Raw genomic sequence first — 18,324 nt, 5'->3', positions numbered from 1 at the left:
AAAAATCATAAAATGTAAAAATTGCAGAAATACATCTTCCACTGTCACAGGAGATACCGTGTGTTCACAGTTCTGAAAAACAAAGTCTAAAAACGTATATGAATTCTTACTCACTCCACAAGTCCTCTGGGACAGTCTCCATGTGAAAATCACTCACATCTTCAGACACACAAGAATCGGATCTCACAAGTCCAATTTGAACAACGGTTCCTCCCATTATATTCATTATGTAACGCATTTAACGAACGTACTTTTGTATGACATCATTCGAGGTCAAAGTTCGGCAAGACACGCCTCTGTATTTCAAGGCATCACGAAGTACACGTACACACCATACATTATTAAGAAGCATCCTTCAAAAACCGGATTTTGTAACTGGTTCAGCTTCTAGAACGTTCTTTGCTGAAAACGCATTTGCCAGCCCGTGTCTTGTCACCAAGGTGGTTTCTTCGACCCTTGTGGTATGCGAATGTTTCAGCAGTTTCCTATCTGCTGCGTGTAGTGAAAATGGACCCTGCGAATAGCTGACCCAACTTTTCAAAGGTCACCTTCGCGAGCCTTTACACTTGCACAATATAAATACTTTAGATCACTCTTACAAAATGTATACACTTCTTGGGTGAGTTTAACAAAACTTTTGCAAACAAGAAAGCAACCAGTATAACACCCTTGTACATGAATGGTATTTTGAGAGAGAGAGAGAGAGAGAGGGAGACAGAACCTATTGCCAGCAGCCCCCTTGGCTAACTGTCTGTTTCTCATTCAGCACTCCTCTTTTTATCTTTAAGCCCTCCCAGAATACATGATACATAAAGTGTACATACATTATACATACAGGTATACATGTACGGTATACATACAGGGAATTCTAAGGCCCACGGGCAAATATGCCAGAGCTCTGATCAGTGATTGACATTTCTTTGTTCACTCAAAACACTTGAGCAAACAGAAGAGAAGCGATTTGCGACCAAAACTGGGTGGTTGTCAGCATGTCAACTTCATCTCTCTCACTTACTCATTCTCTCTTTCTCAGATTATGGAAACATATAATAAGCATAGGGAAAGACAGTGATTTCAGAATAGGCACACAGAACAAATGTGTAACAGGCAATTTGCCGATTGGCTGTCAACTCGTCAGATAAGACAAGAAGCCCTCGCCTTTCTCCAAACATGACTTCCTTCACACCAACCACCAGCATAAATACAGGATATACTAAGCAATAAGAATCTTACCCTCTCTCTCCACAACACGCTAAGAATTCAAGTCTATAACACTCTAATATACTGCACCATATATTAAACAAATGAAAAAAAAACATATCAAAACATATCAAAGCATATTTCAGAACCACATGATATACAATTTATCTGTAAGAAAAAGACATTTTAAAATCCTATCATCACAACAAATGACGAATCTGCAAGCAAAACATCAAAATTTTCACAGAGAGACATATTACACTTGTAGAATGGTTATATATATATAGATATATATATTGTATATATAGATATATATATATATATATATATATATATATATATATATATATATATATATATATATATATATATATATATATATATATATATATATATATATATATATATATATATATATATATATATATATATATATATATATATATATATATATATATATGTATATATATATATATATATATATATATATATATATATATATATATATATATATTTATTATATATATATATACATACATTTATTTGTCTATGTGTTTCTTGACCCATGGTCACATCATCAGGGCATCATCTACAGTTATAAATTAAAAAAGGGGCATTCAGCATACTTAGTTAAAAGTAAACATATACAAAACATAAAAAAAACTTAAAATAGAAAATCAGTTGAAATTAAACAATCACACTTAAATACATTTACACATTAAAGAACCAATAAAAGAAAACTTAAAATGAACTTAATAAAAACTGAACTTAATAAAAAGGAACTTAAAAATAAACTTAAAAGGGAGAGCAGAAGGCGCACCTCTCAGGATGAAAGAGGAAAACACACTAAAAGAAAACAGCATAAAAACAGAAGGAGGAGGCGGACAAATATAAACAAACAATCGCATCGTGCTATGAACAGGGAAACAGCCGATGATTGACAATTTAACGTCGGTACAATTCTTTTGATGTTAAGACTTTCCAAGAGAAGCAGTTCTCCAGGTTCCTTAGCTTGGCCAATTATTCTGAAGTTGTTGTATTTTATTGATGTCTTGCAACTTCTAGCGTGGGATCTTATATTTGAAAGTTCGGGATTAGACAATCTGCAACCCGTACGATAACTCACGCCCATGTGAGAATCGGCCCTGACCTTGAGGAGACGCAGAGTCGAACCAAGTAATTCCTGGAACTATATCTGCGGCACTTGTACTCATATACGACGCCCGACATCATCAAGAGACAGAGCCAGTCCTTGAAGAGAAACAAAGAACCAATGGTTTTAGGATTTTTTGGTATTAATTTAATGTTGAGAGCACCAATATGTCTTTGAATAATTTTAGAAAACTCCTTAGCAAATTTTTGATTGTTAGGTAAAAAACAGAAGCTTGCATATATAGTAGGTAATACATCAGTTAATTACAAACGGCCTTCAAATTCAAATTTGTTGGATCCCAGCCCATGTAGGCATTGAAGGTAATGAGAAAGCAGATAAAGCTGCAAAATTGGCTTGTACAATCCCCCAACTACTATGAAAGCACCCATATCAGACTGGCTAGCATCAGTTAAACCCTTTAATTTATAGGGATTGGCAAAATGATTGGACAAATATACCCCCACAAAACAAACTAAAACAAATTAAGAACGAAGTTAAAAAATGGCATTCTTCTACCCAAAAGCAAAGAATCAATGAGGTTATTTTAACAAGACTCAGAATAGGACACTCCAGACTCACACATGGTCATCTGATGTCAACTCCGACACAAACCCAATAACTTGTGAAAGATGTAACATCCCAGTAACAATCAAACACATCTTGATTGACTGTCCCAGATGGCATCATGAAAGAAAGACTTATTTACAAAATAAATCAATAAAGGATATTCTAGCAGAAGGTACTAACTTTTCAATTAATAATATCATTCTCTTCCTAAACAAAATTAAATTGATAAGTAAAATATAATTTCCCCTATTTTTTCTCGATTGTTGTTTTCTAATTATTTTTTATTATTTATTTATTTAGTTAACTACTTAATTTTTTTATGTACTCTTTCCCCTTTCTTTTCCCAGCCCGAGAAGAACCCTAAAAGAGTTCAGAGGTCTGGTTAAACAAATCATTTATAACTAACTAAATTAGGTACGTTACATTTAGGTATTAAGGGTGCAAGTTTTTTATTAAGAACTTTCCTAATAACCTTAAGTACTAGACGGGCAGGGAAGCAGTTGTTATGAAAGTACTGCTTAAGGAAGAGAATTGCAGAATGAAAAGAAAGCCAGTTAGAAATTAGAGATAGAGCCTGATGTAGTAAGGTATGAACAGAGTTAATTTTAAAATTAATAAAACAAGACCTATAAAAATTGGAGCCGAGTCCGGTGAATGTACTTTTCCAAAAAATAGTTGTATTAAAATTATCATTATCTTTAGTAACTAAAACATCAAGGAAAGCCAACTTACCGTCTTGTTCCTTTTCAGTAGTAAAATTAATATTATTGTGAAAGTTGTTGGCTAGGTTTGAAAATCTATCAGCATCATACTCATTTTTCAGTAGAATGAATGTGTCGTCTATGTACCTGGCATAAAATAAGGGACAGAAAGACAAGAGGCACTCCTCCATTATGTGCTCCTCCAGGGAGCACATGAAAATATTGGCAAAGGTGGGGCCGAGAGGAGACCCCATCGCCATCCCATCGATCTGTTTAAAAAGTTGGTTATTGAAAACAAATGCCGTGTCCAGCATGGTTAACTCTAAGAGTGTTTTAAAAGATTCATAATTAAAATTACAATATATAAAATCACGAGTGGGAAACAATTTGGTTAAAATAAGATCAATGGTCTCCCTCACAGGAACGTTAGTGAAGCGGGATTCAATATCTAAACTGACCATATACAAATCTGAATCATGTGAGAGGACCTTCATTTTAAAATCTTCGGAGTTTAAGGTATATCCATTTCGGGTCAACGGCTCCAATAAAGGTAACAGAAACTTAGCAGCTTGTAGTTGGGAGTATTGTAGGAGGCTAGGATAGGGCGAAGGGGAACCCCTTGTTTGTGGATCTTAAGCAGGCCGTACAGGATACCAAATGGGGATCCGCTGGAAAAAAGATCATCATAAATTTTCTCACCGATTATACCTTGCGTTTTGAAAGAGCGTAAAAACCTATTAATCATATCTTCTATCCGGTAAATTTCTTGATAGTTGGGTTGTCCAATTTTAGTGAATTTGGTGGAGTGCCCCTTGTCTTTTTGTTCCTTATTTTACACCAGGTACATAGACGACACATTCGTTCTACTGAAAAATGAGTATGATGCTGATAGATTTTCCGCAAATAATGGATAGATACATTCCACAGAGAAATCCTCAAATACATGAGTCCGCGAATCATAAAAATGCAGATACGGGCATTTACTGTATTCATTAAAAAACATATTTAATAATCTTTAAAGGATACTCATTAAAAAAAAAAGGATACTTATTATAACAAACAGAACAATCAGGTATTGTAAAACAGAGATAATGAAATGCTTGGGTGACACACACACTATATATATATATATATATATATATATATATATATATATATATATATATATATATATATATATATATATATATATATATATATATATATATATATATATATATATATATATATATATATATATATATATATATATATATATATATATATATGTGTGTGTATGTATGTATGTATGTATGTATGTATGTATGTATATATATGTATATATGTATATATGTATATATATATATATATATATATATATATATATATATATATTATGTATGTATGTATGTATGTATGTATTATATATGTATATATGTATATATGTATGTATATATATATATATATATATATATATATATATATATATATATATATATATATATATATATATATATATATATATATATATATATATATATATATATATATATATATATATATATCGAAGGAGGGAAACACACCAACAGGTCAAAGAAAGTCATATTTATTCAATTGCAACATTTTGAGGCCAACCAGCAGGCATCATTTTCAGGCTACAAGCAATAATACCTAATTAGTACAATAAAATTAAATGACAAATATTAAAATACACAATATAAATTACATTAAAACAAGCGAAGTTAAAAATATGAATAAGGACCAGCCGTTGAGTATGGAGGCTTGTTTTAATGTAATTTATATTGTTTATTTGAATATTTGTCATTTAATTTTATTCTACTAATTAGGTATTATTACTTGTAGCCTGAAAATGATGCCTGCTGGTTGGCCTCGAAACGTTGCAATTGAATAAATATTACTTTCTTGACCTGTTGGTGTGTTTCCCCTGCCTTCATTATGTTACTGGGTTATATATATACACATATAATCATGTTTTTTAATTGAACATCTAAAGATGTGATAAAAAAGGGTAAAAAGTAAGAGGAAAAGATCAGAGTGTCATGAGTGAGCACAACAGCTGAATGCGGCCTGGGAGGCAAGATGCTGCCTTGTGAGCAGTTGGCCAGACTCACTCTATACACGGCTCTTCATTGGTGTATAGGAGCGTATCTTCATTCATATATGAAGATGGTAGTTGTCTTTAGTTTTGGACTGTCGGTTATGGGCTTTCGACTCAGGCGCAGGAGTCTCTAGTACTCTATGAGATAGAGTCCTTTTTTCCATGTAAGGCTTCTCTGACAAGTCTTGCTACGAGGGTGTTACACCCAGTTGTGGTTCTAACTTCTGGCAACAGTACTTGCCAGTAGGGATCACACAACAGGCAGGAAAGTTGAGAAGCTTTTTTCCCCCCTCATTAAAAGGCTTTTAGTTCACTTGATTGAACATTGTTTCTCTGGCTGCACTAACCCACTATCCTCATTCAATGTGATAGTCAGCTAACTTTAACAGTAGGTAAGATTCATGCCAAATAATGAAAATTTTGATGATACAGGCAGTCCACGGTTATCGGCTGGGGTTCCACTCTGAGGGTGTGATGATAACCGAAAATCGCTGCTAACCAAAACTCGGTGATTGTCTAGGCTTTTTCGGTGATTTTCAGGGCTTATCGGCACCAAAAAGCGCCGATTTTCGGTTATCAGAATATCTGTTAGGTATGTATCGGTGCCAGTACCCAATTATCAATGCTGATAAGTGGAAATCAGCGATTTTCGTCACTAGACAAGTGCCATAAAACTGGATCGCCGTTAACCAAGCCCGCTGTTAACTGGGGACTGCCTGTAAAATTAATTTTTTGGATATTTACCTACTGGTAAAGTGGAATTCACCCAGCCTCCCCACACCTTAGTGGGTGGTCATGAAGAATTCTGACAAGAATGTAAACACTCTAGTGGGCAACAGGTGATTACAGAGACAGTCGTAGCAGGTTAGCCAAGCGTTATATTTTTTTTAAATGCTGGTCGCACTTAATGGCGCAAAGATACAAACTAACTTTAACAGTAGGTAAGTATCTAAATAATTAATTTTATCATGAAAATTTTCACTGTGTATTTATATCTGGATAATTTTCCTTCCAGGGTGAGGAAGATCCAGGTGTTGAAGAAGAAGGAAAGTCAAGATCTCGTCATCTTCATCATGATGAAGGATCAAGGTATGAGTTTTTGGATTTGGATTTTTTTTTGTGGCATTGTTAAAAATTAACATCTGGCTACAGTACTACCTTATTATTGGGTGTTAGATTCCACATCTCAAAATAGCAACCAATCAGAGCAGTTTTTTAAGTTGATTTCTGGAAAAATCACAGTCCCTTGCACAGGTACAAGAAATGCCCACCAGATAGCCCTTCACTCAGTGGTTTCAACCTGGGGAAATTTCCCCTGAAATTTGACAAGGGGAAATAATTACCTACCTACTAACTAAAAAAAATATCAGATGTATTTTATCAGAGAGAGAGAGACCTGTTGCAGATGGGCTCAGTATATTTATGTTTATCAGTATATTTGTCTATAATGGAAAAATAAATTAGATCCTGAGTGTTTTTAATATTTTCCCTCATACACATGAAGGGGAAATGAGGGTTGCACTGGGTGCAGGGGAAATGACAGGAAAAAAAATGTTGGGAACCACTCCTGAGAATATTTTCATTGACTAAGCATCCTCCTGTCCTGACGGTTGTCAGTCTGCAAAGATGGAGAGACATGAAGATCTGAGAACTTTGCCTATGCTGTCATAAGAAATACTGCACTCCCTCCAGTCAGGGTCCAACACTTACATCCTGGAAGATTGAGGGATTTTTCCATTCTGTTAGCTGCCTGGGAAGAAGCAAGCTTTTAAGAGAGTCTAATGTTGCTCTGTCGGGAGCTGCAGAATGTATGGACTGTCTCACATTTGGATGAATTTTTGGTGTGCCAGCAAAAGGATGCTGACTCAAAGGATGCAAGAAGCTTATATTTGGTCAATTAGTAGTTGTAGGTTAAAGAAACTTGCTTGCACCTGGTATAAAAATCTGGTCTTCACAATAAGTGCAATAACCATGATATGAGCAGAGGAATTAAAATCAGTATCCTGTAAGAGTGTTCATCACTGGATTATTAACTTCAAGGAAGAATACACATCCAATATATTAAGAGCATAAACCTATCCAATGAGCAGGTAGAGAAGTCAAGTTAAAGAAAAAGATATTGAGTTCAAGAAATTGTAGGAGATAACAAGCAAAATAAAAAAAAAAAAATTAGGCTAAGAAAACCAGTGGAAAAATTTAGCTGTAATGGGGGCAGTGGTGAAGCTTCAAAAGAGAGTAGTAGCGGTGCAAATGGGGGTCTGTGTTGCAAGCAATACCATTAACTAAATTCTGGGTATTTATTGTCATAAATAATTCATTAATTGTAATAAAGAGAAATATGGTGTATGCATTGTAATAAATAGAAACATGGTTTATGTGTTACTACATCACTGATCACCCATCTCAGGTCATGGGTGGGTATTTAATAAGTTGCTTCTGCCATTTTTCTTATGGGTGGTCAAAACTCCTCATCAAGAGTCCATCATATTACGGTGGTTTAAAATTGTTTAAATCTTCCAGATATGATTTAAATTGTGGTAACACTTTCCTTGATTGTAAATAGAGTCAAATGAAGAGTGCTGTTTTATTGAGTAAGGAAATCCAGGCTTTTTCTCTGAGAACACTAAAATGAAAAACAATATTTTGTTTATTAACACATTTTGTAATTTGAAAAACTCAGGTATCAATACAAAAGTATAAAACTACCTTTACATTTTATGTTTACATAAAACTAGATTATTTGATGAAGTTTCTGGAACATAAGTTAACTGTGAAATTGTTAACATTGGTGCAGATGTAATGGACATGTAGGACAGGCCTAATTGGCTTTATAAGAATTTCATATTTTGGAGATCCTTGTGACTTTTGGTTTTTGGTTCCCCAAGGAGAATAGTTGGCCAACTAGGTCTACAAAAAACTCAAAGATGTAGCAATGCAAGTTTTCGTCTTTGACCACACTTTGTTCCTCACAGTAAAATAGATCAAGTATTTTGAGGAAAGATGGAATAGTGGATTCAGGGAGAGAGATAGTTGAGATAAGACAAAGTTTTTTTGGTGAAGTTTCAAACAGCTTCAGGTAGCAAAGAGTGAAAGGGACAGGGTGCTGCAATAACTGTTTTTCAGTGATATCACAAGTGACCTGTCTAATCTGGCACTAAGTTTTTAGGGAACAAACTGGTAGTTTTGCTAATAAAAGTAGACAAAGAAGAAAGTGAAATTATTTACTGGTTACAAAACTAAGAAAGAAATAGAAATATTTTTATTGAGAGAACTTGTTACAAAATAAGAACTATTGTATCATAGTTTATGCAGGTGTAATGATGTACTTTTACTATAAAATAAGTTAATGGAATAGTGAACCTGTGGTGAAGGGTTTTCGTTGCAGAGAAAACCAGGTGAGAAATAATTATGAAAATTCTATCCAGGAATCATGTAAGTTATTACGCTTGAAGTGAAACCATAGACATTAATGAACAAATGAGAAGTAAAGGAGAACTCTTACACCTATGGAAAGTATTTTATAGGTAAGCTACAGAGCTTCAGAAAGGATGGAATGCAATTGAATAAGGCAGGTCCCAAAATATTTTAAGAAATCTCAGGTTGATGATTGCTGACTATAACAACGCCAGGTTCTCTTTTAGATGAACTACCATCTCCTCATCTCCGAGGTACATCAGAACTTTGTAATATCAAAAACTCATTTAGGGGTTTCTTAGAGGAAAACTAATGAAGAATTGAGAGGGTAAAGAACGGTGTATAGAGAAATATTCAAGTGTTAGTTATTAATGCTCAGTATGTTAGAAATGAAAAGGACTTACTTGGATCTTGAATGGCAACTGGGAAGTTACTAGAGATTTTGAGGAAGGATTTCAGTAACCTTAATATAAAATGTTCAAGAAAGATAAATTAGGAAGAAAAGCGGAGGTGTATTGCTATATGTAAAGGAATACAGGTAGTCCCCGATTTACGACGGGTCCGGCTTACGACATTCCGAGGTTACGACGCTTTTCAAATATATTCATCAGAAATTATTTTCTGGTTTACGACACATGTTCTGGGGTTATGACGCGTTGTACGCCAATCTGACGGAAGAAATATGGCTCCAAAACGGCAGAATAATAAAAATTTGGAGGTTTTTTTTATGAAAAACTCAATAAAAATGCAGTTTACATCATTTTCAATACATGATGTAAAAGCATTAAAAGTAAGGCTTTCTTAGGATTTTTTACGATTTTCGACAATTTTTCGGTTTACGACGGTTTTTGGTTTACGACGCGGTGGAAAAACGGAACCCCCGTCGTAAGCTGGGGACTGCCTGTACTTGAATCCAGTTTACTCGAGATTAGAGACAGAGTATGAAATGTTGGGAATATGTTAAACTCAGAGGGAAACTTTATGCACAATGCATATAGTTTCCTCTATCAGTCTGCAGAAAAAGATAAAAAATACAGAATCTTGAGCAACACTACCAGTAATAAGTTTGCATTTTTACTGGGGACTTCAGTAACTCAGGAAGTGGAAAGCAGGGACTGCAGATGCAGAAGGTAAGGTTTGATAGAATATGCTATCAAGGAATATCAGATGCTGGGTAGACAAACCAAAGATAGGGAATAAAGCTTAGGTATGGTATTTTTCTTCGCCATTTTTAACGCATACAATAAGCAGAAAACAAGTCAAGTACAATAGGGCCTTTAAAAGATATAGACATCAGTATTGACTATGGTAGCTACACATATATGGTAGATCTGTTATATGAATACTTTTCCAATTTGTACACTGAATAAAACACCTAAGAAATTCATATTGTATCAGTATTATACTCAGGCAGTGAACTGTTAGGGAACATTGGAATAGCAAAAGAAATAGTAAAAAAAAAATGTGCCAAAGTTTCTTCAGCGCAGTCAAGTTTCCTGTGCAGCGTATAATGCTGTATGACACTCAGCCACGGCCCATGAAACTTTCAGCCACAGCCCGGTGGCAGCTTGTGTTGGTACCTATAGTGGTGCCAGATGCATGATCACAGCTAACTTTAACCTTAAATAAAATAAAAAAACTGCTGAGGCTACAGGGCTGCAATTTGTTATGTTTGATGATTGGAGGGTGGATGATCAACATACTAATTTGCAGCCCTCTAGCCTCAGAACTTTTTAAGATCTGAGGGCAGACAGAAAAAGTGCAGACGGACAGATAAAGCGATCTCCATAGTTTTCTTTTACAGAAAACTAAAAGCACCAAAACAAGTTTCCAGGTCCAAATAGATTCTGCTTGAGGGTAACTAAAGAAGCAGAAATTGCTTCTCACTTCTTAGAGCAAAGAAGAGTAGTGTGGGATTGGAAATTGCAAAATATTCTATTAGTATCAAGAAGGGGATTAAGGATGGTCCAGGGAACTACAGGCATTTCCTGGCATAATACTAGAATTTATCTTGAAGATGATGTAATGAGACATCTACTGTAGAGTCAAATACCATAATTTTAGACAGCCAGCATGGATTTCATGGTGGAAGTTCATGCTTAACCAACCTTTAGACTTCTTCCATGACATGTTGAGTGCACATGATAAAAGTGGTACACAAGGTACACTCTGAATTTCCAGGAGGCATTTGACAAGATGCCACAAAACATTAATGGCCAATTAAGGTATTGGTATCAAAGAAAAAGGAGATAAGATATATTGGATAGAAGGCTAGCTAAATAACAGAAAATGAAGAGCTGTCTTCAGAGGGACATACTTTAGTCACAAATGGTTTGCCTCAATTCAGTGATTGGTCCTGTGGTTTTATCATCAACAAAAAAAATGACTTGGTTGCAGGGCTGACCAGCAAAATAAGCAAATTAGCTGGTGAGAGAAATAAGTATCAGTGCTGGTAAGGATACAGCAATAAAACATTGGAAAAATGACCTGGGAAGAGTAGGTGAATAATCCATTAATTGCCAGATGACATTCAGTTTAAATGCAGACCAATGCTCATAGGTTGTAAAAACAAGAATGCCAAATATGACCTACTGGCCAAAGGTGTAGAGGGTTGGCATCATTACCCCTAGTGTCTTAAACCTTATGCAGTGCAAAGAAATTAAAAAGTAAGTCAATAAAATACTGTTATGTTAAATGTCAGTTTACTGCTAAGAAAAAGCAGACAATATTAAACTCATTCAGTGCACTTTTTACATCCTTTATAGTTTGCTGTTCATTTGGGTACCATCCCAGAGGAATGGTAAAGAAAGACTAGAAGCAGTAAAGATCAAAGCACCTGAACTAGTACCATTAGTCAAGATATCAGAGAAGGCTAGAATGCCTCAATTGTACTTTAGAAAAACATCAAGTAAGAGGATAGGTGATTAAAACATTTAAGGTATGAATAACATAGATTAACAGGCATCTCTTTACCTCAAGTAGTAGCTAGACTAGATCTTATGTAGATGACCTCATTATGGAACAAGCTACCAAGGTTTGAAAAGTGTTACTAACTGGTCATTCAAGAGTAAATCAGATAAAATGACTGACAATCATGTAGTTTTTTAAGGTGTCTCTACAAGTTGACTCGTGAATCTTGACTCATTCTCTCTTCTAGTATTATAAAACTTAAGGAAGGCCTTTTACCAAACCATTTCAAAGACAGATTACCAGTTAAATGCCATTAAAGAATCCAGACTGAAGCCCAGGAAAAAGGCTAGAGTACAACAAGGTCAGATGTAATTAGTTTGTATCATCAATAGAAGGAAAATAAATGGTTATACTGTACCAATATTTTTCTGAAAATCCCAGTATGTTGTTAAATTTTAATTCTGAAAGTAAATAAACATGAAGTCTTTAACAGTATGATCATTTGAAAATTTGGATGCTTCTTGGTGGAATATGTTTAATGACTAAATACGTTCATAACATAACACTCTCTCTCTCTCTCTCTCTCTCTCTCTCTCTCTCTCTCTCTCTCTCTCTCTCTCTCTCTCTCTCTCTCTCTCTCTCTCTCTCTCTCAGACATTTTAGTGGTTCTTTTTAGTGGTCATAGGCAAAAGGTAGAGTTTCAACCTCATTATTTATGGTATGATAATAAATTTCCCATTTTTTAACAGAGAGAAGCACAAAAAGTCAAAGAAAAAGAAAAAGAAGAAGGAACGTGAAAAGGATAAGGAAAGGCACAAGCATCGTCATCATAGAGAGAAATTAGAGGTTTGTTGAAAAGGGTTTTCATGTAGGCTTCGATTGTATATTTATCCTTGCTATGCTCTCACTGTTAATGGCCAGATTGCTTTTTGTTAAACATGCCTGCTTACATGCAATTGGAGGCAGTGCTTGTTAAATTTATAAATAGTTAATGTAAACATCCTGGGGAGATTTCATATAGCATGTTGAGGTCAACAGATGTATACTATCAGCTTACTGTGACAACTCACAGCAAAGTACCTTACCAAGATTTATAGAGTTTTTTAGTGATCATTTTTACAATGGATTTAATGTTCTCTTTTTAGCATTAAGTAAATTAGGGTACTGCAGTTATTTTTGTTAAAGATAAAAATACAAATGTTTCATTACTAACCCAGTACCCCTATACAGGAGTAGTGCCATCAATCCACTCTCATGTAGTGCACTGTAGGCATTACTAAAGGGTACTTGGGGTGTACAGGCAGTTCCCGGTTATCAGCGATCTGATTTTACGGCGCTTGCCTAGTGACGACGATACCCAGATTTTCGACACTGATTCCCGGTTATTGGCCGATTGTCGGCGATTTTCGGTTATCGTCACGCTGTCGGGAATGGAACCCCGCTGATAGCTGGGGACTGCCTGTACCTTCAACTTCTAGGTACACCTGCTCTTTAGCCTTTTACTTTCCTTTCATTCCCAATTCCCTAATTTCATCTTGCTGTCCAAACTGTTTAAATTTTACTTCTTAGTACAGGCGTCCCCAGTTATTGGCGATCCAGTTTTATGGCGCTTGTCTAGCAACAACAATAATTGGATTTTCAGCGCCAGTGCCGATATCCGTTATCGGTGCTGATAAGCGCTGTTATTGCCGATTTTCGGTTATTGTCATGCTGTCGGGAGCGGAACCCCTCCGATAACTGGGGACTGCCTGTACAGTTGTGGAATTCTCACAAATATTTGTAATTCATTTATTTTATATAAGTAACTTACTAAGCAATTACATAGCTATTAGTTTCATTTATTCGCAGTAGCTTAAATTCAAAGTTCGTGCGGTAGCAACACCGATGTTCTGTGTAGGTGACTAGTCTCGCCCCCTAACGAGATAGTTAGGAACAATTTGGCAGAGAATCCTCAGTCTTTTTCTGCAATGTCTGGTGTTAACATCAGGTGTTAGCAGCAGCTTTTCTTTTTTCACTGGTTATTTAACCAGACTTCAGTGTTGAAGCCGAAAGTCGAGTAGCTTGAGCCGAAAACTTCAGGTTGAGTTTTTCCTTGTTTTGTTGTTACTGAATGGAGTCTGATACACAAATTTTTCGCTTTGACAGTGAAAATTGCAGTTAATTGTTTAACTACTTTGCCGAGTGGCGTACTATAATGTAAACATTGGTTTGCTGTCGAGCTGATATTTACGTTCACTACTGAACTGATTTTTTCGATGCTACAGTAGTGAAATTACATCTCTGGTTTTACTCACCTATACGACGAGTAATGCAATAATGTAAAATGTTACCGAGTAAGGTGATAAAGTAAACTTTGCATTCGCTATGATGAGTAGTGGAATAATGTAAAGTGTTGCAGAGTAATGTGATAAAGTAAACTTTGCATTTGCTTCCATATTTATCAAGTAGAGTAATACGTAAACATTGTGTTTGCTACAGGACCGTTGATGATACACTATATCTACATAGGTCTCAAATAATGTTTATTAGGAGTTGAAATTTGTCTGTATGATGGTACTCTGAGTACTTCAACAATGAATTAAAATCATCTTATTACACTTTCCTTTGCAGAGAACTGAAAAAGTGTAAGGGCAGAACATAGTAGGAGAGAATTGTGCTAATTTTGGTTGCGCCGGGCTTTTGAAAGAATTGACGTTCTTGACAGCTGGCAATCGATTCTAAATGCCCAGGAATGCTCACAAGCCCCTGATTTCTCAGCTTACAAGCTACTAGCCCGTTTGATACTCAATTGCCTGCGCCACTTACACCTGGGAGCACCCAGCGCCCGGCAACCGCCCAGTGAGAACCGAGCAATCAGTGGGATCCGAGTGCCCAGTGGATCTAAGCGGCTCAGGGATCCATGTGTAGTCTAGTGCCTACCCCCTATCCATTTTTCTCTCCTACTACTAGCCCTCTAATTTTTTCGTATCGCTCCTGTGCCTGGCTCCCTTGCTTCCTTCCCATGCCACTGCCAGTCTTGTATCTGGAGTGACAGAAGTTAACCTTGGAATAGTGAAGTGTTGTGCAGTGGAGGAGGTGTCTACTCATCCCCCGATGCTCCTAGACAGAAAGTCCCCCAGGGAGGTTGGGGGGTTACACACGGGTAGTTGCCCCCTCAGTCGAGCCTGTTGCTGGTCCCAGGTATCGACAGACAGCCACTGGAAGGTCGTTTTACTAGATGTGTAGTGGCGGATATGGCTATCTGGCCCTATCGGATCCCCTAAACCCAGTCCCTGTCAGACTCCCCTAAACCTGGGAGGAGGCATACTGTCAGTCCATGGGGGTCCGAAGGGTTTTTGCCCCGGGTAGTTGCTCCTCAGTCGATCCTGCTGTCCACAGGTCTCGACGGATAGCCATTGGAAAGGTGTCCATAGGGATGTGCATTCTTTGTCCTCTAGTGATACAGATCCCAGTGTGAACATTTACGGATCCCAATATATGCAAGAGGCATCAACTGTGTTGTTCCAAGATCCTAGTGTGGACAGACATGGATCCCTGTGTAGACAGAGGGTGTTGATGATGTTTTTTGGGTGTATCTTGGCTTTTGAAGAGGCATATCTTCCAGTTGTGGAGCGCCAGTAATTGGCACCAAACGCTCTATCAATATGAGTGCCTAGCAGTGTTAGAGCGGACGGAGTTCAAGCACCCAGTGTCCAAAGTGTCCACTGAGATCAAAGCATACAGTGGGATAATGATGGCTCTAGCATCCAGTGGGATCTGTTGGATCCAAGTGACCAGTGGGATATGATGGATCCAAGTGTGCAGCAGGATCTGATGGATCCAAGGGGCAAGTGGGATCTAATGGATCCAAGCCAAGTGGGATCTGATGGATCCAAGTCAAGTGGAATCTGATGGATCCAAGTGTTCAGTGGGAGCTGACAGATCCAAGTATCCAGTGAGATCTGATGGATCCAAGTGTCCAGTGGGATCTGATGGATACAAGTGTACAGTGGGATCCAAGGGATCCAAGCATGTAGTGGGATCCAAGGGATCCGAGCCCCAACCTGCTGTGTGCGGCGCTGGTTCCTCTTTGGTTCAGCGCCTGAATTTTAAGAACACACCTACCTCAGGACAAGACTTCTGGGTCAGAGTTGTTGAGTTGCTGGAGAAGCTCCCTCTTTGGGCTATTTCCTCGTCATCCAAGCATCTGTCAAGGTTGGGAAATTGGCTTTCATTTAAAAGGAGCAAGACAAGTGTCTTTGTCTTCCCTCACTCTAGTGCCTTGTCGGATCTAGACTTCCCTGTCAAGATTGTTGGAAGTCCTAATTTTCTGGACTGACATCAGGAACACTGGCCAGAGTACCCCTGTTGACTTTCAGCATCTCAGATTTTTGAGTTTTCCGTCTGCCAAAAATCTCTGTTTCCAGACGGCCCAAGAGTTTTACCGTCTTTTCCCGCCTTCATCCCCAGGACATTAGTAGCGAGCCTACTCTAGCTCTGGCGCTCACGAGACACTGGCCATATTGGATAGACCTAAATGCATCCTCGGATTTTACCTCAGTTTCTAGGTTTTGGGCAAAGACTGAATGCCGTAAGCTTCTTGGCTCTTCACTCTGCAGAAGATCTACATGTTGACAGTTGCTGTTATATGCTTCCTGTCAAATTAAAGCTATCATCTTCTTACAGTCTTCTTGCAGTTTCGTTCTTGGTTGAACAACCTTTCCTGTAAGGCGTCAATTCCAGTTTTCTTGGATCCTTTCCCAACCTCCTGGCGCCACTTCCTATAGTCGATTCACTTAAGGTAGATTCTTGGGCCTATGAGACGTACGTTTGGCGGCCTCTGATTGGCTGGTACTGGGAGGTCTGCAGCTCGCTCACTGTTGCATTTTAACGTCTGTAGCTCAGAAAACTTGAAATATCTTTATATTTCTTCATTTATCTCACGTTTTATACAAGATAGGAAAGTTTTGGTCATGCCATAGAATTCGGTATTAATTGTACAACTAAATCATGATTTCCTGAAATCAGTAAGATAAAACACAGGAATTACAACGAGTAAAAGTGAAGAGAGAAGCATTTCATTCTTTATACCTGTTTTTACATATCATCGGATTTTGCATCTTTGATGCAATCGAGATAAAATAAAACTTGTGTTTTCATACAAAAAAATTCACCCTGAATATGCTGGTGCTTTCAGATTTTAGATGCGTGTGATATGTGAAGAGAAAATGAAGAATATGTCTTATTATGTTGCATCCGTTCTTGACTCAGTTTGGCAGTAGAAACCAAAAAATCTGCAAAGATCTGCAAAGCCGAGCGCCGTTGACAGTTGCCAGTTAGCAATATAAGAATTTAACAGTTTCGACAATATTTACGGTATTATTATGTCATTACATTTTCTGTGAATAAAGGCATAGGATTCCCATTATGAATATTGAACTTTTTCACTCCAATATCATATAATTATGTTGGTACGTCTGGACATATCTGATAAGAAAAAATTAATAATCATATGGATGCATCTGGATGTGTTGGCTTCAATTTAGGCTAGGTGAGAAATTTTCATACTGTAGGCTACATGATAAATAACAGGCCTGCACAATTATCAAATATAACATGTATTTAGAGGAATAAACATTCTAGTGTAAGAGCAGCTCAAACAAATTCTGAAAAAGACAGAATTTTATATTAGTTACATCGCCAATAGATTTTATGGTAAGAAATAAAAAGTTGTACTTGCGTTCATTGAATGAACATATAAAAACCATCAGCTTTTCGTGTTATTGACCAGAGAAACAAGCGGCCATAATAATGAACTCATAATTATTTAGCCTGTTATTTATCATGTAGCCTACAGAATGCAAATTTCTCATCTAGACTCAATTGAAGCCAACACAACCAGATGCAGCCATATGATTATTCAATTTTTCTTATCAGATATGGCCACACATACGGACATATATGATATTGGAGTGAAAAATTTTGACAGTCATAATGTGAATTCTATGCATTTATGTACAGAAAATGTAATGACATAATAATAGGGTAAATATTGTCGAAACTCCAAACTTCTCATATCGCTAATTGGCAACTGTCAACGGCGCCTCAACACTCTCGCTGTTTGCAGATCACCATCTCTCGGCACTACTGCCAAACTGAGTCAAGTACAGATGCAACATAATACGACATATTCTTCATTTTCTCTTCACATATCACACGCATCTAAAATCTGAAAGCACCAGCGTATTCAGGGTGAATTTATTGTATGAAAACACTAGTTTTATTTTATCTTGATCGCATCA

General features: G+C 36.8%; 1 protein-coding gene across 6 annotated transcripts in view; it reads left to right on the top strand.

Annotated features, from left to right (window-relative positions):
- Positions 1–18,324, top strand: part of LOC136855870 (bromodomain-containing protein 7-like) — a 220,400-nt gene that overhangs the window by 80,706 nt on the left and 121,370 nt on the right. For all 6 annotated transcript variants that reach the window (XM_067133269.1, XM_067133302.1, XM_067133285.1 and 3 more), the window contains exons 4-5: positions 6,735–6,808; positions 12,793–12,889. In XM_067133269.1, coding sequence (XP_066989370.1) covers positions 6,735–6,808; positions 12,793–12,889 — 171 coding nt within the window. The remainder of the gene's footprint in view (positions 1–6,734; positions 6,809–12,792; positions 12,890–18,324) is intronic.

The sequence above is a fragment of the Macrobrachium rosenbergii genome, chromosome 3 (genome assembly GCF_040412425.1).
Source record: "Macrobrachium rosenbergii isolate ZJJX-2024 chromosome 3, ASM4041242v1, whole genome shotgun sequence".
Taxonomy (NCBI): Eukaryota; Metazoa; Arthropoda; class Malacostraca; order Decapoda; family Palaemonidae; genus Macrobrachium; species Macrobrachium rosenbergii.
This window is presented reverse-complemented; position numbering and strand designations above follow the sequence as displayed.